The 25,544-nt window shown below is 41.3% G+C and overlaps 2 protein-coding genes across 10 annotated transcripts in view; one reads left to right on the top strand and one right to left on the bottom strand.

The window, feature by feature from the left end:
- The window catches only part of cfd (complement factor D (adipsin)), a 217,072-nt gene that overhangs the window by 152,864 nt on the left and 38,664 nt on the right, over positions 1–25,544 (bottom strand). The gene's annotated exons all lie outside the window — the stretch shown is intronic.
- The window catches only part of fgfr3 (fibroblast growth factor receptor 3), a 70,312-nt gene that overhangs the window by 7,337 nt on the left and 37,431 nt on the right, over positions 1–25,544 (top strand). For 7 of the 9 annotated variants that reach the window (XM_079692292.1, XM_079692287.1, XM_079692288.1 and 4 more), the window contains exons 3-4: positions 16,964–17,227; positions 20,304–20,369. In XM_079692292.1, coding sequence (XP_079548418.1) covers positions 16,964–17,227; positions 20,304–20,369 — 330 coding nt within the window. The remainder of the gene's footprint in view (positions 1–16,963; positions 17,228–20,303; positions 20,370–25,544) is intronic. The other 2 variants (XM_079692291.1, XM_079692290.1) reach the window with 1 other exon arrangement.

Raw genomic sequence — 25,544 nt, 5'->3', positions numbered from 1 at the left:
CTCTGAAATATATATTGTTTCAAGTTGCTAATGTTTATCATGTGAAGGTGTGATGATTCATTGATGTGAAGAGGATGAGGTCAGGTTATAACATGCATGATGCACGGCCATGTTTCAATAAGAGACGTCTCCTGGTGTTTTTTAGATCTCTGATGCTTGAAACATCATTTTGTCAGTGTCGTCCATCTTTGATGTGATAGAGATTCCCGTATGACCACGGATACATAACAAACAGAATGGGAAGAATTAATCTAAAAGGAATTAGATTAAAGCTAATGCAAATCTAATTTTACACCTTTAACTAAATGTTCGTCATCAAGTTTGGTATAATTGTATAAGATTCATTTCTTGGAAACCCTTGATATGTCATCTCATTGTCTGACTCTGACAACAAAAACCACATTTTTCTTAAGCTTTAGCATTCACATTATCTTTGTATATCCTTCAGTAGCTTTGTCTTTATAGTCAGGATATAAAGATGGCTGTAATGCCCACATACAGCAGTTTCTGTGCCTGGTGGGCATCTCCGGCTTGTCTCTGTCTCCCCCATCTCCCCGCGGCCCCACGGCCACCAGGGGAGTTCCCCACGTCCACAGATGGACGAGCAGTGGTGATAAAATGATGTCGTTTACTGGCAGATGGCACAATTTCCCCTCGGCAGCCACAGCGCTGGGCAAAGTTGTCACTGAGGTCTGTGTTTTCTGTTTGTGTGTGTCAGTCTCAGGGTCAGACATTAGCAGGTGCCCTTGAACGTTTACAGCACTAGTGTAAATACACATTTAAAGTACGTGTGCTGCCATTTGGAAAGCCTTATTACTATTACAAAACTGTTTGATTGTTTGATTGAACTGTCATCTAAGTATTTGATGACCGGCCAATCGTAAGCATGTTTTGGAGACATTCTCTTAAATAAGTCACCCCCTGTTCTGTATTTGTTTGAGTTCTTGTGTGAGTGTGCATGCGTACAAGATGATATTCTGTGTTTCCATTAAGTCCCCCATAATGTTGTGTAAAGGCGCACCGTTGTTTATTTCTTTTGGTGGCATATCCAAACTTAGAAAGGAAAATAAAACGTTTTGAGAGGCTAAGTTGACCCATTTGAGAGACTGATGACAAAGAACAGAGGTTGTGTGTGAGTGTATGTGTGTGTGTCTGTTAGTTATTCTCCCCTCTGTATTTACTGACCACACACTCCCTGCCGGTGCCCCTCAGCTCAGATGAAATATGTGGCTCCTCTGCTCTGAAGTTTTCTGTGAAACAGCAGACATATAAATTCAACACATTCTGTGTGTGTGTGTGTGTGTGTGTGTGTGTGTGTGTGTGTGTGTGTGTGTGTGTGTGTGTGTGTGTGTGTGTGTGTGTGTGTGTGTGTGTGTGTGTGTGTGTGTGTGTGTGTGTGTGTGTGTGTGTGTGTGTGTGTGTGTGTGTGTGTGTGTGTGTGTTCATTTTCGTGTGTGTAAGACAGGGCAGGCTTACGTGGAGTCTGCAGTTAAGTGAATGTTATGTCTGTATGGGCAGAGGCGGATTATGAAAGGGAGGCAGTAAAAGAAGATGAAAAGAGAGAATGTAAAAATTAAAGGAGTCTGTGTACATGTGTGTCTGTGTGTATATGTGTGCGTACGTGTGTCTGTGTGTATATGTGTGTGAGTAAGAAAAAGAAAGAGACAGCGTGGGTGTGTGGTGGTCATTATAGCCTTTAACCAAAAAAGAAGAAAGCAAATATGTGTCATTCTTATGACAGAAAATGTATGTGTGTGGGTGTGTGTGAGGTCACTTACCCCATGCCCCCCCTCTGGCAAGGACTGTAAATGTCAGCAGGGGTTGTTTGGGTCATTAGGAGACTCGTTAAAACCAAGCCATCCACAGATTTATGCTCAGGCTCTACAATTCACACAGACACACACACTCACGCACACACACAGTACCCTTTCTTCTCTGTCATTTTTTCTTTCTCCTTGATTCTTTTTTCTGTCAAAATTCTTTTGTCTTTTCTACCATTCTCATCTCTTCTCTCTCTGTCTTTCACACACACACACACACACACACACACACACACACACACACACACACACACACACACACACACACACACACACACACACACACACACACACACTTGTCTTAAAAAACCTCTCCTGTGCCCTGTCTTTGATTGTGGCAGTGTTTTCCTGAAGGCATAGCGTGTGTATGCACGAACGTGGCATGTTCTGTAGTCCAGTAGTGTGTTCAGCTAGTATTTCCAGTTAAAAGACACTCACACATCATTTACATAAAGCCGTTATTCAGCCTTTATCTCACAAGGAAGGATTTTCAATGTGAAAAATACACTCCTTCCTTACAGTATGTCTGTTTACAGAAAATGGTCTCGTTCCCACCAATGGAAGCACTTAAGATTCATCTTAAGGTGAACATTGTTTAAAAGGGAAGCAAAGGAAGGCTATATTCATCTAGAATGTGTCTGAATCTAATGCATGCAATGCCTATAGATTACAATGCCTTTGCACATCCAAGCTAAGCTACATTTACATGCTAAGCCTAGTCCCAAGCTAAGGACTTATTGCTTCACATATCTCCATTAAATCTTGTTATAGATAAGAACTATGCTGAATACCTGTCTGTTCCAACTCTACATTCCTCGACAACACTAAAATGACCTAATCCTATTCGTTGAACGGCCAAATCTGATTAATATGACTGCTTTATTGCCAGATGAATACTGAGATATAACATATTTAACCAGGTGTGTTTTATGAAATCAGATCTGCAACAAACACATTGATAGTGCTGTCACTTACTTTAATACCTGAGGTGTTATTCCTTTTAAAAATCAGAAGATATACAAGTTTTAATGTCCAGTAAGCAGGAATCACCTGGTTGTTAGCAGAGTTGACAATAATCCTGTCTTTCTTTTTCTTTAAGTGAGGTATGGCAAGCAAGTGTAGGTCACTGGAGGTCTTTTTAGTTCTTATTTATATATTTGCAAATCAGGTAATTAACGGTAATATTGGTTGCAAATACCCAATTTGTCTTTGTTCTCCTGGAGTTCATTGTGCTTTTACTCCTGAATAGATTCTAAAGCTGTGCCTCTCCATTATAAAAAAGGTTATTTTCTCGAGTAAGATGGCGGTATCATTTTCTGTGGGGAAACATCACTACCCTTTAATCATCCTATTATGTAAATGAGCGGTGCTCCCTGTGTGGGCTGTACGCGAGTCTCTTGAAAATTGGACCGTTCCTCACAACTTAAGTGTAAAGTTACTCCGAGCGGTTTCTCTTCCTTGGCTGCAACACTTTGGCTTTCCGAGTCTCTGCATGAATGTTCATTTCCCTGGCAACATTATCAAGACATCTTTTGGCAAGCGTGGGAAGCATGCAGGCCAAATAAGCTTTGGAGAATGAACATTCGATGAACAATGGTTGTTCTATCCTCAGTCCATCAGGCACTTAATCCAGTAGACACTAAATACACTTAGTTGGATGGGTATTAGACACTAAACACAACTATTAAACAAGGGATCCTAGTGGGATGCTTCTCCTCAACTCCTGTAAGTCAATCAAGATTAACAGCAAAAAACTATAAAAATAAATCTGTATATTAACCTTTAGAAGGTCTAACATTTACACCATGACCTTTTAAGTTCTTTGACTGTAAATTAGTTTTTTACTTTTTGTTGCATCATCTCAAAGCACATTATGTATTATGGAGATCTTCATCAAGCACTTGCAGAGGACTGCTGTCTAGACGCAGTATTTTTACAAGGATAACACACAGTTGGGCACAAGTTGAAAAAAACTTGTTTTCGACCAAATGTTATTAAAGTTTTTCATATCAGATCGACTTGAATTTGACCAAATCCAAATCCTGAAACAAAATGTGCCTCATATTGAAGGACCAAGGCTCAATTATATTGATACTGACTAAAATCCAACATGTCTGTAGGACGGAAGATTAAAACCTAAAGTACTGAAAGCTGGCATTGAATATCTGGTTAGATTTTAAATCTGGTTAATTTACACTTACATCTACAACCTGATTTAAATGTGTTGATTAGGCTGCATTCAAACCAAAAACATCAAAGGCGTGAGAATGGCGGTCCGTTTGTCCATTTGAGCTTTATTAGGGGTTCAAATTCAAGATGTAACGTCACACAAATAAGGATATTAATGTGGCACCTTAAAGTCAACCAAAGTAGTAAAACAATCAGTTACCAATAACATGGTAAAACGCTCCAAAGGGCCTCGGGGGGAAATGCAGAATCAGGTTATAATAACTGTTTGTCACGATATTAACCCCTTCCATAAACAAGTTCTCATGTAATGTGTCTTAAGTAACAAGATATTGATTACTATCACATTTAAAGATTTAAAAAAACAGGTCCTGGTGTCACAACCAAGCGACTAGGATTGAAAATACCACTCGGTTATTCATGGTTTCTCTATTGATTGACTATAAAACGCAAACTGATATAGATATATTCGCTGTCACTGTTCGCCCTTCTTCTGTAGTCATTGTGTGAAATCCTCCTCCTCTGTGTATGGAAAGAATTATCAGACAGCTGTAGATCAGTAGGTCAGTGTCAGCGAGGGGCCTTCGTACGGATCTTGTCTGCAGGCCACAGCTATGTATGTATTAATACACCTCATTAATGCCCTTTGAAACCCTCTCTGCATGCCACTCCATGAATTATGGATGAAGACACGGACCTATGTCTGTGCGTTCTGCTCATTTCCTACCTCAAACACCTTTCCTGCACTGAGATTTAAAAAAATTAATGTAGTCCTTCTTGTCTCTTTTTCACCTTTGCATTTTAAAAAATGTATGCAAACACATTTAAAGCTTTAAATATTATCAGTTATGTGATCGTTTTCTCATTTTTTTGCATTTCTTTTGAATATCCAATCGTTTTTGAGCACTTTGAAGTTTGCCTGCACTTTCCCTTTCAGTGTAATGATGTCTTTGCAGCACACACACACACACACACACACACACACACACACACACACACACACACACACACACACACACACACACACACACACACACACACACACACACACACACACACACACACACACACACACACACACACACACCTGTACATGTCCTCTGCTCTACCTCTGGTTGCAGTTCATGATAGTTCCTAGTCCGTGGGCTGACAGCGGCGATGACATATGGTTGGTTTTTTAATTACAAATCTCCCCTTAAGGAAATTGTTGGGATACTTAACAGATAAGGCAAACATGGAGAGGAACAAAGAGGCTCGTTGTGTCCTATCAGAGGGACGGGTTTTGGAGGCTGCGCAGGAAGGGGGTGTGGGTAATTCAGCTGGAGCTGCAGTTAAATCTGAGATCATATATTTGTGCTGTGAAGTGATAGTTTGATGGTGTTTTACTGAAAGCCATGTCCCTCCTTTCAACCGTCTCTATCTCTTTCTCTATCTCTCTCGCTGACACCTGGATTTATGGCCAACATTACTTTAATTGCATAATTTTGATTGAATTGTCGTGATGGATGGCAATTGCAAAATGAGCCAATATACACTGTTCTCATGCGTGTATAAATGTGTGTGTGCGTGTCTTTGTGCCAACTCCATTGGAATAGTGTGTTTGGTTGCTGGCAGACGCAAACAGATGGCAGGTTGTGTGCCGAGCTATAAGCAGTCCAACACACGTGCACACACACACACACACACACACACACACACACACACACACACACACACACACACACACACACACACACGCACACACATTCATTTCTTAGAGCTTCTATTTGATGTCACCCGATGTTTCTGGTGTTTCTTTACATTATTTGCTCATCTGTTATTTTCCTCTTTCAGTTTTGTTGTTCCTCCTTTGGATGAGAAGATTAGCACAGCATGAAAAACACCATTTATTTAAATAAGACCACATAGACTTGATTAGGTTGAACCCACTTCAGCTGTTTGCTGCCTCTTTTCATGTCAAAATGTTTCTCTGTTTTCTTATATCATTAAACACCTGTGCAGTTACAGCAACAAGGACAGATACAAAAGGCAAATGAAATAAGAATAGTATTAAATATAGAGGTATTTAGGTATTTGATAAGCTTTCAAACTAGCATACTAGACTTCATGGATCCTATTGTATCTTATGCGTCCTTGAAGCAACACTCTCACCCACCAATGCGATTTTGTGCCTGCAAATCTACTTATTGTGAAGCACTTTGAGTTCCATTCTTTGTATGAAGGCTTTCGGCTGCTATTTATATTACAAATTCCCTCCCACACTCATGCATATACATACCTGTCATATCTTACTATCCTCACCCGTTCTTTGTTTCTCTTTTACCATCTTAAATCCTCAACCACATTTACACTATTCCCCCATACATTCACTATTCAATTCAAAATCTGTGACCCAGTTTCATGTCCCAATGTGTGTTTTCTTTTGTGTTTTTATAGTAAAGTAAACACGATATATTTATTATAAATGAATCCACGCCTCCCACACTGTCTCCCTCTCTCTGACCGCTAAGCAGAAGCAGAGCTGTCCTGTCTGCTCTGCTGCACCCCATTTACATTTCTGTGAATGGAAACAGAGAGCCAACAGACAGTGTTCAACATCGTGTGTGTGTGTTTTGGGGAGAGAGGGGGAGTGAGTGTGTGTGCTCACCTTCTTTGCTTGTCACAGTTAGTATGTGTGGGTTTCTTTCATCTTCTTCATCCCTCTGTCTTCCTCTTTCTTTCCTTCCTCTTCCCTTTATTTCTCTCCCTCCTTCCTGGTCACACTCACACATCTGCTAACTTTGTGCCTTCATTGTCCATCTCCTCTTTGTGTCTGTACAGTATTGCCAATGTAAGAATAATAATTATAGATAGCCCTCTCCTCCTCTGCCCCATCTTCTTCTTCTTCTTCTTCTTCTTCTTCTTCTTCATCTTCTTCATCTTCTTCTTCTCTCTCTCAGCTGGCTAATCTTTGCTCACCTCTTCCACCGCTCAAAAAGGCTCAGGGTCTCCACTCTTACCCTCTCCACTCTTACCCTCACATGTTTAAAGCACCCCCACATCCAGGGCAGCTGACACATCTAATATTGAAACCCAACTCGGCTTCCATGCCTCCCACGTCTCACCCCTTCACTCCCCTTATTTTATTTTGCCAGAAGAGCTAAAATAATAAACCCTGTCCGTCTACAGAGCGTAATGGAAGGCTTTTCTCGCTGGAAAGGAGAGAAGGAGAGACTTTGGTGCTGTGCTGCGTTAAAAGCAGAGCTGTGACTGTCAACTTTTGGCTTTTTTTGGCTAACCCAGCACAGAAATTGTTTCAAAATTCCCATGAAAGGGTATTTCTAGTGTGGTGCATCTGGTAATTGAGTGCATTTTTTCCTCATGTGAGAACTTTCCCCTCGGCATTTATCTGCTGCGTGTCACCACAAAGTCAGAATCGGAAAACATCAGATTATTTTAACTCGGCAACAGCTTGGGTTATATTTTTTGCTTTATCCGGGGAAGCAGTGTCTGATCTTTTTAAGCATCATTTGGTTGCAGACTTCTTAACGGCTCATTATATCCTCTTTTGCCTTAAACAACTTTGATTGCTGACAAGGAGAACTTACAATTAAGACGTGATCTGAAATGATGTTGCAGTGTCCAGTGTTCCTTTATTATTATTTTTTAAATAGCCACATAGACCCAGGTGTAATTCCAGTTAGGTAGCCTTGTTGCGTTTAACATTTCCCTTTGTTTTCGGTCTTAAAGTGTACATTTTCCTTTTTTTAAAGACAAACATGTCATAAAATGAATATTTAAAAAATATCCAATATGAAGCGATCCATTTATAGTCAAAATAACCATAAGATACACCCTCATCTTTTTTTAAAACACTTGACTTTAGTGTCTCAAAATTGCTCATAATGTTGCATTACCCTCCAAAGGAACCAATAGTGAGTATTAAACAGGACTGTCGGCCATTGTAAAACACAGACATTGTTACAACTGTGGCCACATAGATACATCATGCTGTCTTGGTACCTGCAGGGAAAAGCTAACACGTTAGAAATGCTAACACTCTCTTAAGTAACATTAGCATTGCAATACTTTGATTTTGTTCCCAGTTGAGAGTGGAATCTAACACAAATAGTGGAGCAGATGTTTTTTTTGGCTATATAACATTTCAGTTAGTTCATATTAGCCCTGGTTCCAGAGGACTGTTGCACATAGTTCAGGCTGTGTTAGTATAGATGTCTGGTAAAGATGTCTCAGGACAACTGTGCTCCAGTTGTTCTTTCTCCCAAACAGAGGCTCCTCTCTGTGGCCTGTTTGTGCTGAAAGTGAAGGCAGGTCCTGAAGGGAGGGATGATGGGATTAGAGGCTTTCCTGCTATCGTCCTACTCTCATAAGCACACACGCACTCTTAACACACCGGTCCTGCGTTGAACAGTTACACCATATTCAAATGAAGACCCGGGGAGAATCAAGATGCCAATAACAAGTCATGTTTTGTTTTAACACATTCCTCATCAGTAAGATTGATAGTTCATTTAAAAAAAGATAAGAAGCTTGATGGTTGGTGGTTAAGCAGCAATCCGGTACGAGACAGGAAGTAGCTCAGGAAAGGTTTGTGATCAGAAGCACATGGCGGCTGAGACCAACAGCAGGCTTCACGTAGAGACGGACCCACGCAGTCCCACCACTCCAATAAACAGCTTCATAAAAAGAGCAGTAAACGCCTTTATGTCTCACTGATCCCGCCTCCACCTTCAGACCCTATTCGCATCAAACTGTTTTACAAATTCATGCTGCGAGTCTAAAATAATGCTTAAATGTCAAAGCACGAAGTCAGAGTTTTCTTATAGAGTGAATGCTGTGTAGGATCGCAGACTTGCCGAGGCGACACCTCAAAGCAGAACAAGCCACGCTTTAGTTTCTTTTTGTTTATACGCTTGTGTGTGTGTGTGTGTGTGTGTGTGTGTGTGTGTGTGTGTGTGTGTGTGTGTGTGTGTGTGTGTGTGTGTGTGTGTGTGTGTGTGTGTGTGTGTGTGTGTGTGTGTGTGTGTGTGTGTGTGTGTGTGTGTGTGTGTGTGTGTGTCCAAAAAACAAGTGTTCATTTACATTGATCACACTCCATGACACTGATGTCTTTGTAAGCTCTCACACACACACTATCCCCATCCCACCCACCACCAGACATTTGTGGGGGGCAGGTCATCCCAGCTGGGGAGTATCAAAAGTTGTGTGTGTGTGTGAGAGTGTGTTTGTGTATGTGTGGATGTGGGGTAAACTCCCCAGAGGTCCGGTCAGGGGTCAGCGGAGGTCAAAGTTTAACATTTCAATCAGGCATCTCCTCGTGCTGTGTCTGTCTGTTTAAAGACGGTTTCCATGAGCTGTATCTGGTCTTATGGGTTTTGGATAAGAGGCATTCAGACTTTTAACTTTAAGGAACACTCTGTTCTCTGTCATTAACTTAAATCATTTGCAGTTGAAATTCTGCGTGTCTCCTTAAAAGGATTAGTGCGACAACTGAAGACTGTATATTCCGTGATAAAACAAATGTCTCAATATTTCTACAACTTACTCCTTACGACATTGCAGGAAATGTTGCCAATTGACGAGTAGGAAGGCACAGTTTGTAAGATTCTTGATGTTTTCTATAGACTGCTTTTGTTCTCAAGTTTTGTAGTTTATTATCAACTTTCAGCATAGACTTTAATTTTCGCCCTGATTTTTTTAGATGTTTGTCTTTTTCTAATCTCTCCCCTGATTCAGTAAGCCTCTCAGGATGCAGAAGTGCTGATCTAGCATCAGTTTTCCCTCCAAAGTCTTTGTGAAATCATGTGGTTTTCCCAGACTGACCTTAAATCAATACACCGCACAGCTGACTCGTAGAATGTCTCCTCTCCTCTCTTTTGTTAAAGGAAAATAAAGTATAAAAATAAGTTGCTGCCTAAAAAAAGAAGCTCTTACGTCCACATTCTGAGATCCAAAAAGCCGCCTTGTAATCGGATTGGTTCCTCTGTGTTGTTAAAGGAAGTGTGATTATGTTGTATGGTGGCTCCACACACACTTCACAGACCTCCTGGCTTTTGTGAGGCGAGCTTCTTACACTTGTCTGTTGAATTGAAACTAGGCCAGTTCGTCTTTTGAATGACAATTACCATGGACCAAACCCAGGCCCTGTGCTGAGGCTGCAGGGATGGAGGGCAGGTGGGGGTGATGATGAGGGTATGAAAAGGAGCAAAGACGATTGGGTGCTGCCAAGACGCTCTCTGGATGTACAGTAGCTTCCGATGCTCGTTAGGGCAGCCGAGCGGAGGGGGGGCTGGCACAGGCCGGGGCGGGATGTTTAGAGGCTACATCTATCTTTAACTTGATTTTAGGAGCTCTTGTGATAAAGTGCGGCTCAACTCGGCGAAGAATAGAGGCAACAAGCTGGGGAAACCCTCCCTCTACCCTCCTCTTTTTCTCCTTGATCTCCGCCGAAGCCATCCCTCTTTTCTCTCCATCTTCTCCTGGCAGGCTTCTCAGCAACGGTGTGAGGTTGTCAGGCTGGCCCAGATTAAGGGCATTGTCCAAAGGTATTTACATCCGGCCAAACCATATTAAACAGAGATTAGGGGGGTTTCACTGCACATTGCAAACAAGAAGAGGGGGTAAAGAAGAAGATGGAGCTTTTCCAGGAAGAGCAGGATTTACAATAGGCATAGCTGTGAAATGGAGGAAGAGAAATGTGCTCTTTATGGAGGGGGGGGGGGCTGGTGGTGAAAAGGGGGGGGTTCCACGGATCCTGTTTGAAGGTCATGTGATGCTGGCTTGTCTGAGGGTGTGTTCAGTGTGCCAAATGGTTGGCAGCCAGTCCAGTTTTTCAGCATAGGAAGCAGAAGTAAAGAATCTGTTGGCGGGCCGCAGCGAGCAGACGGGCTGCTGTGGAGGACATCACCGTCTGAAGCTTCTGCTCAGGAAATGTCTTTAAAAGATAAACTCTTTTTATTACAAATTGGATTTTTATCTTTATAAGCTTTAGCCATCCTTTCTTTTGGTAACTAGAAGGGCACTTGGAGATTGCGGACCTAACGCCAAAGCTGCATTTACATTCGCCTCAGATGCACCCAAGTCCTTCTTCCAATATTGATGATTTCATTAGCAAAAACATGTTTGTATCTTTATGCATTGAGGTATTCAAACAATGCATTTATATACATTTCTGTGAATTTCGGATAATGCCAACACGATTGGATTGCAGCGCAAAAAGTATGCAGTTTAAATAAAAGTCAAACTTCCTGTATGTATCCACCCTGTTATTCAGATCTACAAAAAAAATGATGGGTTATTCTTTGGTCCAAACTTCTCCTGTCCAACCAAGTTTCACGAAAATCAGGCTCAAAGCAACGTTTTTAGGGACATTTTCATGCATTAATTTTTACCAATTTGTGTGCAGAAACACTGAACACCTCCTTACGTCACACACATGCTCACCAAGTGATGACAAAAAATGTGGAAAGGATTATTCCTCTTTTTTCCTAAAGAAAAGAGAGTCCATGCAGTCTGCAGAAGTAGACGCAAACAACTAATTACCTGCAATAAAAAAGGCCATTTGTCACTGAAATGTTTGCCACTGGTTTGAGAACAGCTCGCTCTGCAGATGTTGGAAACATGGGCCGTGTTGTATTATTAGTTCAGCGTAGTTAGGAGGAGGAAAAATAGGGGGCTTGATAAAGATAAATGTCCCCTTGGCCCATCTGGAATCCATCACTTTCAGAAGTGGTTTATTAAGATATAGCTTGAAAAAGGTATGCTGCTTTTCTACTCAATAAAAGTACCTGTTAAGCTCCCCAACAGAAAGAGTCTTGTAATTTATTTGACTGTTTATGATCGTTCTTGCCGGCCTGTTTGAACCTGCATGTACATTTCTTCATGCAAAGCAGCCTGGAAGAACAGGACGACGTCATTCTCCTGAAACAGCAACGTACATCAGCATGGAGAGTCGGTATGATCAAAGGATTCCAAATTGGCAAAATGTTTATTTCTTTTTGATATTTGGTTATATTGAGGACCTGCTTGTTAGGCGCAGAGATGAAACTCTGAATTGATTCCCTCCGATCAGAAAATGTATTCAGCACAGTGATGCCTCAATTTAGTTGTTTACTGACAGATATGACATTTCGGAAAATAGTCTTCTCACTCTTATTTTAAGGAGGCTGACTCATTGAAAACAACTTGCACACACCCAGACACCAAACTATCTTAAGCATTTCATGGATCTACTCTAAAATTCACAGTTGTCTACTTTAATGTGGAATTTTCCATTTTCACCTGCTGCAACCTCAAGCACTCTAATGTCAGAGTCAAGAGATATGTTTTTTTTAAAAGCTGAAAATGCAGTGACAGTTCACGTTGGGAAAGTTTGCAGTTGCATATTTTCTCTAGAACAAAAAGTAAAAATGTTCAACTGACTGACAATCGGCATCATTTGACTTGTTTTCTTACTTTTTGTTTGTTTTAAAATCATAAAAATGTCCTTTTTAAGGATCTTAACCAGAATCTTATTATTGCTTTGCTTGCCCATGTGTTAAGCGGAATCAGTTCACTCTCAAAGAAAACCTTCCTGAAAAAAGCACATGTATCGTATTCCCTTTTCCAAAAGTTAGATACAATCTGGGATGTAGTCATTGGTATCACTGCAGCCACACATGGTCAGCTCATGTGGTAGTAAACCCCTTTTCGTCGGCACTATAACATGTACTTTTCTTGGATAAAGTGGATTTAAGTGCATCGATTGAGCCGAACGTCATCCGTGTTCCCTCCCGTGTCCTGATATGACAGCAGCCATGGCGACAGCTCCTCAGTCTGGTCTACGCTGCTTCCTGTTCCTCAGGATCCCTCGTCAGTGTGTGTGTGTGTGTATGTGTGAGTTAGAGAGGCAAGAGTGGAAAGGCTTCCCCACATAAAGAGGTCTTTTCATCCCCAGGGCCGCAGCCTGCCCGCCGGCCCCTGGAGAAGTTTGTAGAGGATAAATAAACCTCTTCAGACGGACAGAAAAGATGGAGTCTGTATGCGGCGCACTAACGTACGGCGCTCCGCAGTATCTCAAAGAGAGACTTTATATTATCTGAAGGGCTATTTGTTATGATATTGAGCCGAGAGGGTAAGAAGGGCCAGGAGGGCAGGGGCCTCTTGATTTATGGAGTGACCGCCTAGCCTGTACTACACACACCCTTACACACACACACACACACACTTTTTCTCTTTTGCGATCGCAGATACTTACATACACACACATGTACATATCACAGTTACATACACACTCAAAGAGCACATATCACACATTGCTTCCAGCTGGCCCATGGTTCCGGTGAGAGTGCTCCCACCCCCATCAAAAACACACACACACACACACACACACCCACACCCACCCACACACACACACACACACACACACACACACACACACACACACACACACACACACACACACACACACACACACACACACACACACACACACACACACACACACACACACACACACACACCAACCAGGCAGCTGATAGCTCACACATGCCACACCGGATAAACCAGCGGGAATGTCTCTGTGTTGATATCTGGCCGGACTGCACCAAAAGGCTGCAGCTGAGCTTTCATTGTTGTGCTTTTTCAGAATGACTTTAGGTTGGATTTATTCATTCAAAGTGTCATTAAGTAGTTTACAAAGAATATAAACACAAGGATTTGAAAGGGCAAAACCTTTGAATTCATGTTTTTAATCAAACCAAATGTAATGATTATTTTTTATCATGTGAGGCCATTATCGGGCATGTTTTCAAGTAATATCAGACATCATGCAGACTCATATTCTTCTCTGACTTCTGAATAGTTGATTTTTGATTTCTTTGGGAGTCTGCCTTTAAACTTTTTCCTGTGATGTCTAAATGTTTTTATCAGTGTGTTTCCATTAAATAAGTGTACAATTTTGGCTTCGAAACAAACAAAAGTTAAGACCATGAACAGTTGTAATAGTAAATAATGTTTGTTATGTTCTACTTGGTACCATCTTTTTTGAAAAAACACTGTATAGCCAAGGCGGTTACCACTTAGCAGCCAGTACCAAGTTAAACCCGCTTGCTAACTTTTAATGTAAATATTCCCAATATTAACAACATGTTATCTAAACACTAAAGAATGCAAAAAAATAAAAATAATTTACTGCAGGGGAAACCTAGAGTTCTTTCAATGATTTCTGAAACACTTTCATCAAAATATGGATCTTTTTTTACTTTCCAGGACTCCGGTTCATTAAGCTTCAATGTCAGATTCACAGAACCACAAAAGACAAATCGGCCCATTTTGATTTCAGGCTACACTTCCTTACTCACATGTGAGGAAGGTGACCAAGTGACTGAACATTAATTCACTTCCTCGTGTTCCCACCTTAAAGCTGCTCAACAACTGAGTTTTCCACAGCTGGACACACAGCGATAGGATTTTCTTTTCAGGAATTTAAAGTGCTCACTTATTAACTAGGAATCCATTTATTTGCATATTTCCCAGTGACACACTTGCATGACTACATTTCAAATAGCTGTCTCCTGTCACTGTGATCAAACCTGTGACCGTACATTACAGGACGTTCACTTAGGAAAGGTAGAGCGAGGCAGGTAGTCTCCACTAAAGCTCAGCGGCTGGTAGATCTGTCCTGAAAGGTCGTGCTGTGGCACCAAGGGGAAGTCTTTCAAACCAGAACCACTTTTATTCAAAGCAGCTTTTCCCCCCACATTTAAATCTGCATTTCAAAGTGCAGGATCCGAAGCAAAGGGAGATATTTAGTCATTGCTGGTGACTGAAAAAGGGCGCTTTGCTCTTTGCTCGTTTACCTGAGAAATTGAGTTTTTAATGCATGAGAAATATATCTTTGTTTTGTTGTGTTCTTTAGGAAAATTGCATTTGTTTCGCCTCTGGCAGAGTAAACACACAAGCAGTGAACAAACGTTCCCCCTATCTATTTTCCCAGGATCAAAGCCACAGCGTTGCCTAGCCTTGCTACAGTATGAACAAACCCTTATTAAATAAAATGTTTTTTATAACCCATATTTTTTTCCAAAGAGACCACAGTATGCTTTGAATAGATATAGAGGATAGTTCCAAATAAAAAACGGACACTATCTGAATGGTTCGACACAATTAGACGTAAGTGAGAAAATATGTTCTTTTAATTTGGGTGAACTAGCCCTTTTAAGCAGTGCGTAATACAAATAAATAGTTTTTCGTCACTGCCAGAGGAGGTTGTGCTCGAATGCTCGTGCTCCATAAAGCCGAAGTGAGCTATGAGTCTCTGGAGATTATTATATCTACCCCATAAAGCTCGATTTCCCATGTTTAAGATCCTGCAGACATTCTTAGCCCCATTTTCTCCTTTTCTTTCACAGAGGTCATACACGAAAGGTGGCGAGCCATTCATGCTCAGATAGAATTTATGCTCTGTGCACCGTCGCCTCTGTGTTTTTCTTCCCGTGAATGGGCCTTTCTGCTCTCAAAAAGAGGAGTTGTAAATATTGTTGTCAAAGCCAGAGGCCACGCAGAGAACTGCACAGCCACGTTAAGCACATTATGGACTTAACATCTCCTGGATTTTTAATGGGTGCAATAAAAGAGAGAAAACTATTCACAACTCTCTATTCAGTTTGTTTTATTTAAAACCCGCAGTACAAATAACTGTAGTTTGATTTTGGACGACTGATGATATACAGACATGTTTCAAAGGAGCGATACCTGCTCGCTCTCCCACATAAACGTCACGTCTGTCCGCCCCGCATCAGAATCTGAAAGAGCCCATTTATTATTTAAATCTCCGACTATTTATTCCTCGAGAAGATTGTATCGTCTGATTCTAACCTTGCCTTTCAACCCCACCTAACCTCAGTTCGAGGCTGTCTGTGAGAGCGCTGCGTTCACGTCGCTGCTTGTGAGCAAGGCCGCTGGTCAACAGTGGGTGTATTTGCCGTCATAAATCAAGCTCTTACCACACCTCATCCACTCTCTTTCCCATGGGCGAGTGTGTTGTGTACTCTGTTGCCCGAGCAGCTCATTGAAAGCCTTCACAGCGGGTGTCTGTGCTACATGCTAGCATATGTGGAGGTATGCATGCCTCTGTGTGCTTATGAGTGTCCTTGTGTTTGTGGCGTTTTGCATGTATGGTTGCCTGAGCGACTAGAGTAGTTACTTTTCTATCTGTATAATTGACTTCTGGATGAGAAGACAACTCTTACATGAGGAGACACAAGGGGAACCTCTGTTTATTTACCCAGACGTGCCCTCCATGTCTCCCCCGTCCTCAGCGGAGACCGGCATCTTTAGCGAAGCCAGTAAACATGTTGATTTTTCCCCGGCTCAAACCAAGCTGGCACATGGAGCTGGTGGAGTAAATGACCTGGTGTGTGACAGCAAAGGTTGGAGAGGAGAAGGGAGGGGGGGCGTTCATTTCCACACAGCCCAGATCTGTCTCCATCTTCGTGCTGAAATAAAAAATTGCAATTTTCTGACTTCCAGAGGAAGATTAGTTGATAGTACTCCAGCGGGTCGGCGGTTATTTCTGCTTGACTGCCTCATTGTTTCAGAACGAACGGGGGTCTTTTTCTTATTCTGAAAAAACATGTGAATAATGTTGCCTCTAGATAACGCTGTTTATTCAAAATCCTAATCCCTTATTTACTAGATTTCTACAAAGATACCTGTGCTGAGAAAAGTGTTTTGATTGTTTGATTCCTTATTTAGCCTATAATGTTTAATTTCAACAAGTCCACACATTTCGTAAAATGTAAAAAATTTACATTTTTTATAAAATAAAGTTTTTCAGGTTACATTTTAAAACAAATCACAAGAATTAATTAAAAGATCTTAAGACTTAAAAATACATACAATCATATATGAAGAATATTGGTGTGTGGAATACAAAGCATCTGTCTGACCCCACTGTGTCTTCTTCATGTTTGCAGACTCTGGGTCCAGTGAGTCAGCGTTCCTGGAGGACCATGTCCTGGGCATGGGGGAAAACCTGGAGATAGCATGTGACCTGGAGGACCACTCCGAGCCCGTCGTCTGGTTCAAAGACGGCGCCGGGCTGGTTCCTGGCAACCGGACGCGGCTGGGCCAGAGGTTGTTGCACATCATCAACGTGTCGTACGAGGACTCAGGCGTTTATTCGTGTCGGCTCGCACAAAGCAACACGCTGCTCAGCAACTACACCGTCAGGGTGACAGGTGAATGGAATATTTGCTCATGAGATAATTTAATGGTTTATCAGAAACAATACTTGCTTTATTATTAAGACAATCAAGATACTTTTGTCATTTATTTGAGCCAGATTCTGCCGAAAAATGTCATCCTGTGATGCCTAAATGCCAATCCCGAGAGTTTCTACATAAACGATTGTCCCTTTGTGGCATGGAAACAGTCTAATGTAAAGATAAGGAACAAAGTTGTTGACTTCACTGTACCATCCTTTGGAAAACCACTGATGGGAGCAACCCGATTGTCCGCGTTTGACCTTATTACGGGCCTCTAGAAGTCCTAATAAATAAGATTTAACTAAAGATATAGACATTATCTCTATGCAATGAGGAACAAGATGTAAGATCTGCAAATCACATGTTCAGAAATATGCCTGTTAAATAAGACATAACGCCAAGGACATACACAGATACTCGAGTCAGTAGCAGGGCTCCAATAGAAACAGGCACTTTGGCTGCACCCTGGATCTCTCAGAAAACCGACCTGCCCCAGGTTTTTCTGCCCGTCTGAGAGACAGCTAAGAATCAAAGTATTTCCTGTCAATAAACACAGTGGAACAATTACAGCAGTGTTGTCTAGACATGACAGCTTTTTATACTGACTCGAAGAAAGACGGTGAAAACTTTGCTCAAGAGGAAAGTTCGATTATTTTCTCCTCCTTCTCGGTTTCAACTCCCCGTTAGCTGTCTGCCAAGCTACACACACACACACACACACACACACACACACACACACACACACACACACACACACACACACACACACACACACACACACAGGCACAGCTTTGCACCAGCTAACACCAAGCCAAGTTTTGATTCCCCCTCATGATGCACAGTCAAAGGTGAAATTCATTATAGGGTGAGAAGATGAGTGACGTCTTAAACAAGTGTGTGATGCAAACAGAGCTTGTGTCGGAGAGGGGTGTGGGGGTCAAAAAGGAGCGAGCAGTAGCTTGAAAGTCGGTGTTTCATTCCCGTAAAACTCATGGACACCAGCTGAGCCTGTTATTGACAGCTAATTAGAAAGCAATTAGCTCGAAACATTTCATGATTGAAAACAGATGGGGTTGCAAGAAATGAGAGTTTGCCCCCCATCCACACACACACACACACACACACACACACACACACACACACACACACACACACACACACACACACACACACACACACGTGTTTGGCTGCAAGTTTAGGAGAAAATTGCCTTTTCCAGGACTGATCAGAGGTGGACAGCTTCTTCTTCTTCTCTTCCTGGACCCACATATCAAACAGTATCAACACTGCAGGACAACACATGCAAACACACTCCCAGTCCCCAACACCACTGACTTATAAAGGAAGATACCCCAACCTTATATGTTCAGCTCATAAATCAGATTTTTCTTTTTTTTAAACAAGAGTAAAAACAAATCTCTCATTGAGGTGAGGTGAGATAACTTGATGTGCTTCCAGCTTAGCATGTTTCAGGAGAAAAACCACAGAGCAAGTGAATATCATTTTAATATTCAGTAGGCCTACTTGTAAGGCTCAGACTTTAAACAGTAGTCTTTGTTGGCAATATCCTGTTGTTCTCTTGCCCTACTTCAAACACAGAGCCTCGGCTTCATCTAAAATACACATGGACTGTTTTGTTGTCCCTCAAATATTTAAGTAAGGTGTCAGATATTTAGAAACGGTATCAGATGTAACACATGGACGGCTTCCAGGCAGTCCAGATATGCAAGCTAATATTGTTCTCAAAAACAAACACACACGGTACACATGTTGGAAGAAAGAGGGCTGTATTGTGAGGGACTGAAAGATGTTTTATTTGTATTTTATATGTAAAATGTAGTGTATTGAAATGAGTAACTTTGGTTAGAGGTTTTGTAGGGACCTAATAGCTTTGTTAAATATGTTGTTTACATATGGGTGTAGATTAGCTTCAGCCAAAGCAAATATCCTAGTGTGCTAATAAAATTAGTTATAGATGTCTAAGAACTGTTCACTTTAGTTGAGTTGTTATAATTCACATTTTTAGTGCTTTACTCTTTATTTGTACAATCAAGTTTATATAAGCTAATATTCTAACTTTGCCTGTGTTTAGTGCTAATTAGCAACTATTAGCATGCCAACACGCTAAACAACAGCCTCCTGTAGCTGCTAGCATGTCTGAGTGTTCAGATTTCAATAATATCATAAATCACTCATCTATTAGCTCTATTTTGTGAGCCAGAATACTTTTTGGTTTGTTTTGCAATAATGAAGCTCACCCAGACTGTAATGTGAAGTCTAACTAGCTTCTACTGCTGTGACTGGAGTGTTGAATTGAGGTGTCAAATAATAGAAACTAAAAGCTTCTAGTCAGGCATTTCAGGAGCAGCTTAAGCTAACGGGGTTGTCGAGGTAGCAGCTGGCTCTCATTAACCAGACCCGTGGAGCTGAACCAGAAAACTTGAGGTCAGATTGAAAAATAATTACAACACAGCCGTGAAAATTTGTGAATCTGTTTTGTATCTGCGTCTGGAGAATAATTAGAGGTCATCGGACACACTTACTGTTAGCAAGAGTTAGCTCCAGAGTGTGTTGCAAAGACAGAAAGGGTTGTTTTTGTATGTGCGTCTGCACACGTGAACACACACCAGTGTGTTTCATTTCTAGCGTCTGTGGAAATATTTTGTTTGTAATCTCTGAGCAAGTCGCCACACTGCAGAGAACTGTAGACTCATTCATGAGTTTCTCATTGAGCAGGTCAGTTTTAAAATGCATTCATGCGTATGTGTGTGTATTAACTTGTGGTGAACCCACACTCTTTATTCTCCACTGAGCATTTAACAGGCACACAATTCATGCTTTGTTTTCCCCCTTGCTATTTTCCTCTCGCAATGGGCTACAAGCTTTCCAGATGTACTTTTTGTGTTATCTGATGGCTGACATAGTTCAATTAGTCTGAAGAATGAGAAACTTGTCCAGATGATTTAGTACAGATCCAAAATAACATTTGTTCAACTTTCTTTTTTGAAAATGAAATATTAAATCGGCTCTATTTCTCTTTTATTTTAAGATTCACTCTCATCCGGTGATGATGAAGACTATGACGAAGACTCAGAAGATACAGGTAATGAAAATGGTGAATTCTTAATTACATTTTTTTTTTTCATTAGCCTACATCCTTTTAGTGAAATTGCCATTCAGTGTCAGCAGAATGGCACTAATTTGAAACTTTTCATGCCGAAAGAGATATTTTAGGACTCGTATGCTTATGATAAACAACAAAACAAAACAAAATCAAATAACTTTAACTGATATCTGTATAAATCTTCATATTATTTTCTACCAAACTTTTTTCTACCAAATCATCAAACTAATGTTCCATATTTGTAACCACCTATGAGACCTCAATACGAGCTGCTGTTTTTTGAATACCTTACCCTTTTTAATTGTGATCTAGGCTGATTTATAAATATTTTAGTTTGACTTTTTTATTGACTGCTATGCTGTTTTTTGAAAACATGCCATTGAAATGTAAAAATAAAAGAAACTTACAGTCCTTCTACATTTCTGAAAGCAGAACAAAGCATCCTCCAGTAGTTTTGTCCCGTAGCTACAGTATTCTTAGGACTTAAACATTGAGCATTAATGTGTTTTTCTAATGTGCGGAATACAACCTGAGTTGCATTAAGGCAGCACCACTATGTCGTTAAGCCTAATGAGCAGCACCTGTTGCCACACACAGCTGAGTGACCCGGAGCTGTGAACTGCTGTGAGGGTCAGAGTGAGGGGAGTTACACATTATCATACAACTTTATTACTATTTAGACATTATTATACAACTTTATGGGAACATTAAGAAGTATAGATTTTAAATAAAGGCTATAGAAATAATTATTGTATCCTTATATGGCCTTTATTAATGTTAAAGGCTATGTGGTTAAATCACTAAACTAATAATCATCAAACCACAGTTAAAATTGCAGATTGCGTTTAGTTTTTTACGTAGACAAAAGTTACTTAGCAGTACAAACATCAGATATAAAACATAAGTTTAACAAAGCAATGGCAACCAGCATGACTTGAAAAAGGACGCTAATGTACTTATTGTATACTGAACTGTAATTAGATTTTTTTTTTTAAATAACTGAAGTGTACCCTCTAATCTTTGATAGTTTTAATGTTTGAAAGACGTTTTTTCACACAACCTAAAACCTCACCCCAGGTGGTTCTCACAAACGTTCACAAACTCCTTATCAAGTCTCTATATCTTTCAATTAAGGATTATTGTGTGGCAAATCCTATTTATTAACAAACCTTATTACATGATGAATTGGTTGAAAAGTGCAGCCGAGTATTTGCTGTAGTTCCACAGTCCTCTTGTGTGTTTATGTCGTCCACAGTGAATCTGCATTATAGAGTTTCACTTGTCACCGTGATAAAAGATGTTGTCTGTAGGAGCAAAATAAATGGCTTAGAAGGGAGCTTTTATTGGAAATTACGTGACAATCATTGGATTTATGCAACTGATTAGATTTCTATGAGTGTGATCTGGGTTTTTATATCTGTAATTGGAATTATATGGCTCTCATAACCGCTCACTTTGCTCGTATTCAAGCCTCTCCCCAGAGCACTATACCGAAAGCCACTATCACACAGATCAAAAGCCGGTGTTTCTGCTGCAGTTTAACACTCACTGTTGTGATGTGAGCTGTTTTGGCATTCGGAGACGTGCTGAGTTCAGGTGCAGGTGAACAAAGAACAATGAGCGATGGCTTCTTCTGGCTGCGCCCGCTTTACACACTCTGTTCTGTCAGCTAGCATGACTCCATAGAGACTCAAAGCGTCTCCGCCCTTCAGAGGGCTCTCGACCAGCCAGACGCATCACTGTGCTGCCTTTGTTGTGGCATATGGAGGGAGACAGAGGAAGGTGAGCGGAGAGACAGTCAGACACAGACGAGGAAAAGAAAGTAATGAAAGAAAGGATAAGTGTGAAACAATAGAGCCTGACACATAATCTCTAAAACCTGCAGAAAATAGAAAGTTAGATTTCATTCATGTTTATACCGTTGAAAAATGCTTAACTTTACTCTCACTGTTTGCATTAGACCAGTCCACATCGTGACAGTGAACTGCAAGTCAGTAAAAAACACCCAAAACCATGCAGGCGGTATCAGATAGTCAATCATATCTTGAACTGAATCCCAGTCCAACTTAACTGCTTGTCAAAATTGGTGCCAGAGGCAAAATGTGGAACTGTTTTGGTGACGGTGCGACAGGCCCAAGCGAAATCAAAGCCTCTTTGTAAACGTTTCGACCAAACCAAATGTTGTCACATTGAACTCAAAATAAAACAGACACACGCTTTGATTATTAAACAGCCCAAAAGCCGCCGGGGCGTCATTAGTGTTTCACCCAACCTTTTGTCATCCAACTTCAATCATTAAAAGCTGTCAAAGTATCGACTGGCGAGAGAAAAAAGCAGTTTTTGTTTCTAGCAAATTATGGGACAACTGCACATTATAACCTCCTAGAGGAAGGACTGTTCTATTGGGCTGCATTAGGTTTAGCTACATGTAGTTGTACCTTTTTATAAAATTGCAAGAGCAGCTGGAAAACTCTTGTATTAATCCCCAATCTCTCTCCTCATTTCTGGACAAACTAAATAAAATAAAATGGGCAAAAATATGATGTATAAGTAATCACCTTTATTATAATAATCCTCTTATTTTACGAGTCTAAAATCCCTGCTTTTGCTCGCATTGGATATTGGAGAATTGGACATGTAATCTTTATATTCATACAGCATTGCCGTTTTCTATAAGGAGATGCAAGGAGATTATAGAAGAAAGCAGCAGAAAAAGCTTTAGTTACAACGCAAAACACTTCCCGTTGCTGTACTGAAAGTCGCTGCGGACAAGCTTTGCACCTGCAATGTAAAACCTGATTGTGTTTTAATGCGCAGCTTCAATTCATGGTGAAAGCCTGAAGTGTTTTCTAAATGGGCCGAAGTGGCAGCAGTGGCAGAGCTTACTGCAGACATCCTGAATGCCGGTAAATAGCCTCAGACTGCCAGACTTAATCTCTGCATGTAAGTCTACCTCATGACATACAAGGCTCCGATTTCCTAGCCAAAAGGAGAGGGATTAGCCCAGAAACGTTAAACCCCTATCGCTGCTTAATGTGCGCTAAGCCACCGCTAATTAGCCGGCTATAGCAGGAAGGATCCATGTGACGAAACGCACAGTCAGGCGGAGAGTCCCTGTCGGTGAGCGGAAGAACCTCCACATCCACATGCAGAGAGGACGTTAATAAAGATGTTGGCATGGTGACAGAGTCAGGCTATTAATGAGGGAGTTGGGATGGAAAACATTTGCAGATTGACAGCGAGACAGGGGGAAAGAAGAGAGAAGACGGAAATAAGGAAGAGAAGATTTGAGAAGTTGAGTCAATGTAGCTGCCAGATGAAATGATGCTGCTGGCCACAGCTGACTGTCCTCAAAGCAGAGACAAACAGATAGAAAGAAAGAAAGACAAGAAAGCTGCTGCAGTCATGAGCTCATTCTCCACCGTCCTCCAGAAGCCCCTCAGCTCTCTCCCCCGATGGTCTTCTGGCAAAAAGCAGAGAAGGGAGGATAGATGCCTGCCAAGTGGACAAAGTTAATTCCTTTGCACAAATCAGATTATCGGCCAATTTTACACTAGAATTGTCTTTAATTTCCAGAACAATAGCAGCCATGTCTGTGGTGTGTGTATATTTTCTATTTAGGTAAAGGCAAGGTTTAGCAGGACTAACTGTGAAGTTTGAACCAAACTGTGACGTTGATATCGGCTGCAGAAATCACACAAATAAGGTCAAAGTTAGTGCAAGTTATGCCATCTTAAAGTGTGTAAATCATTACTGATTAGGACATCCCCAAGCAAGGAAACTCCCATGAAGTCTACTTTGGTAACAGCCATTTTAACAAATACAAATATTTAGTTTGAAAAAATCCTAAGTCACCATTCGGTCCAGGTTTTAAGACCAAATGTAGAGCTGTCAGATGAGCAAATAAAAGCACATATGAGTTATTAAAGTGAGTATCTTTCGCAGTATGAAAAGCAGGGTACAAACGTGTGTGTGTGTGTGTGTGTGTGTGTGTGTGTGTGTGTGTGTGTGTGTGTGTGTGTGTGTGTGTGTGTGTGTGTGTGTGTGTGTGTGTGTGTGTGTGTGTGTGTGTGTGTGTGTGTGTGTGTGTGTGTGTGTGTGTGTGTGTGTGTGTGTGTGTGTGTGTGTGTGTGTGTGTGTCGGGGGGGGGGAGGAATGTTAACAGAGCCTAATCTGTGCTGTGCTCCTGAGCTATGCAGCCTCCTTGTTTACCCTGGCAGGAGAGCAGAGAGCCGGACGCCGGGCCACGCTACGCTGCTCCTAGCCGCCATTCCTCCAGCTCTGTTTGCCTTGGGTCCCTGCAGGCCCTCGGGGGCAGCAGGCCTTCAAAGAGCCCCAGTGTAATCTGTAATGAAATCTGCCCGTGTGCTCGCAGGCGTCAGTGAGGGCAAATTATACAATTACACAATTAGACCCCCACCCCCCACCTTTCCTCCTCCTCCTACTTTTCTCTGGATCGGTGTCTGAGCGCTGAAGGGACTTTGTGCCGTGGCGATCCGCTCCGCAGTGTGTCCCGCTCCAGCTAATTGCTGCTGCACTGGAGTTGGGCTGATAGAAAGCCAAAGTCACGCTCCTCCGACCCGAAACACAGAGCCAGGAGTCAGAGGGAGAGTGATAGAGAGCTGCAGGGGTTGTGTGTGTGATCACTTGTAACTGCAAAGCTTAGTCCAAAAACAAAGACAATGAACTCTATTCTGTTAACAAAACTCTAAGTGCTCACAGCTTATTCCCTGTAATGTCCCCTCAAGTTGTTATTTCAATAATACAAAGTGTTTAGAATCAGCATCTGGATCTGCATTAGAGTACACAAAGTGACAGATAATAACAGGATGAATATGCCAGATTGTAATGCAATAGTTTATCCCTATCTTGCAAGAAGAAAACACTTTAGAAATCTTTCAGTATCCCCACCAAAGAGTAGCAATCTCTGGTTTGGCGAGTGGTCATCAAATCCCATTTCAATGTGTTACAATTTTGAGATAACCTGCTAAACAAACAAAGAAACTGAAAGTGACACCTTTTTGCAAGAAGGTAGGTAAAAATAATTATGGTATCTTCTTTAACTTTGAAGAGAAAGTATAAATCATACAAGAGGTTGTTCTCAGTTGTGGCTCAGAAAGGGTAGACTATTGACTATTAATGGCCTGGGGGCTAATATTTTTGAAC

This window comes from Notothenia rossii (genome assembly GCF_949606895.1).
Source record: "Notothenia rossii genome assembly, chromosome: 7".
Classification (NCBI taxonomy): Eukaryota; Metazoa; Chordata; class Actinopteri; order Perciformes; family Nototheniidae; genus Notothenia; species Notothenia rossii.
Note: the sequence above shows the minus strand (reverse complement) of the source record. Positions and strands in the feature narration are given on the sequence as shown.